Genomic DNA, 1,917 nt, shown 5'->3' with positions numbered 1-1,917 from the left:
TGCCGCCCCCTCCCTGCCCCTCCGTACCTGAGCAGGCAGGTGCCCAAAGCAGGCAGACGCGCCGCCATACACAGATCAAACCGGAGTGATTTGAGATCTCACAGGATCCCACCCCCAGGACAGGTACCCACACCCACGGCACAAGCACAAGCACATTCCCCTTTTCACCACCCTTGCTGGGAGCAAAGTGCTGATGGGAAGGGGCCGCTGATTTTCTTGGCAACTGCTCAAGAGCCAAAGCCCTCTCTTTCCTCCCATGCCCAGCGGGCCAGGAGGTATTTTTACGCTGATGATGTATTCAGTGCTCCTGCCAGGAGCCAATGAGCCTGCAAAACCACTGCTGCTCCCTTATCCATCCCCAAACACTATGGGCAGGTTCCTACTCACTCTGCCAAATTTGCCATTTCCTTCACAGCTTCCACAGCCCCGGGGAGTGGGTCCAGCTCGATGAAGAAGTTCTTGGATTCCCAGATACTGATGGCTTTCTCCTGCAAGAGGAAAGAGAGCAGTTAGTGCACAGGGCTTCTTGCTGCTCTTCTCCTTGCACGTGCATCTTCCCCACCCTTTGGTAGGACAGAGGATGGTGACAGCGAGAAAGGTGGGATTGCTCCAGTCCCCTCCTTGCCTCTGTGGGTGCTGCCGTTCCCCACCTGCCAACCTGCCCTCGTCCAACACAATTTAGGTTGGAGATGCTCTGGAGCAGGTTTGCTTTTGCCTGTGCAGCCCCAGATACAGAGGGAGCAGCACGTTCCTTCAAGGCAAAGCGCAAGAGATTGTCCAGAACGGAACTCAACCCCGGGGTCTGTGTCCAGAGGGGTACTTCCACATGGATCTGGATCATGTGGCCTGTTAGCCCTGCTGTAACGTGATGCTGCTCAGCTCCAGATGCTGTCTAGCCTATTTGTCTCAATCAGATCACTTAAAATAGCAGCCGAGCTACTCTCAAAGGAGAAAGTGTATTATAGGATGAAATGCATGTCAGGATGAACGCAGATGGTCTTCCTCAGGGATGCCTGGGACAGGACTACCAGGAAAACACAGCACCTCCAGGCAAGAGTTTGAAGCGTTTAACATCCAGGTTGGCAGCTGGAGTGCACTAGTACGGCACAAAGGGAGAACCAAGCAGAGAAAGACCATGGGGAGCAAAACCTTGGGATGAAGGCAGAGTCCAGGGGCTGCCTGTGATGGGTCCAGCACAGCTCTAAGGAACTGCATCCCTTATCCTCCCTCGAACAGGTAACTGCTTGTCAGCTGCCAAATAAAGCAACTGTTTTGCACAGATATGGGGTCCTCAGGGAAGAGAGCCTGGGAGCGCTGCAACACCATTGTGGGCAATGTTCTGTCCCACAGAGCTGCAGCTGGGAGAAGCTGTGAAGGGAGCCCTGCCCTGAAGGGTTGATTTTGATTTTAAGCACTTCTGTTTCTCTGTTTGAGGAAGGGGAATAGGGACAAAAGGAACAGCAAGGCCATCGTGGCTGCCTTGTATTACACAGGATGGAGGAGCCAGCAGAACATCAGGGTAGGGGAGAGCAGCCTCAAAGATGCTTACGTGCTGGTTCTTAAGCTTATTCATACATGTTCAATATGAAACACACTGTTTTGGTGTAAGAGAATCAGCAGAAACGCTTCCTGGCACCACGACCAGAATGGTTATCCTACCAGTTTGCCACAGGGCCAGGCAAACATTCAAACTCCAGTTGCTCTCCCTTAGACCGGTGAGCCATGATGTTTTATTTTTAAGATACTGATGGCAGTTGCACAGCAGACATCTGAGAAATGTGGCCTGATGCAGCAAAGCACTTCAAACTGCGCTGAAGTGTTTTGTTACAGCAAGGACTTCCGAAGCTTTTCTGCTTCCACTTATGTCAAAAAGTGTTTCACAATCAAGCTTGATGGGGGAAGAACTAAGCGTCTTGA

At 52.0% G+C, this 1,917-nt stretch overlaps 1 protein-coding gene across 1 annotated transcript in view; it reads right to left on the bottom strand.

Moving 5' to 3' along the window:
- The window catches only part of LOC104273202 (5'(3')-deoxyribonucleotidase, mitochondrial-like), a gene marked incomplete at its 5' end in the record, with an annotated part of 1,440 nt that extends 952 nt beyond the window's left edge, over window positions 1–488 (bottom strand). The window contains one exon of the mRNA XM_009868445.1: window positions 388–488. Within this exon, the coding sequence (XP_009866747.1) occupies window positions 388–488 (101 nt within the window). The remainder of the gene's footprint in view (window positions 1–387) is intronic.
- Between the last annotated feature and the right edge of the window lie 1,429 nt (window positions 489–1,917).

Source organism: Apaloderma vittatum, unplaced genomic scaffold, assembly GCF_000703405.1.
Source record: "Apaloderma vittatum isolate BGI_N311 unplaced genomic scaffold, ASM70340v1 scaffold26164, whole genome shotgun sequence".
NCBI lineage: Eukaryota > Metazoa > Chordata > Aves > Trogoniformes > Trogonidae > Apaloderma > Apaloderma vittatum.
This window is presented reverse-complemented; position numbering and strand designations above follow the sequence as displayed.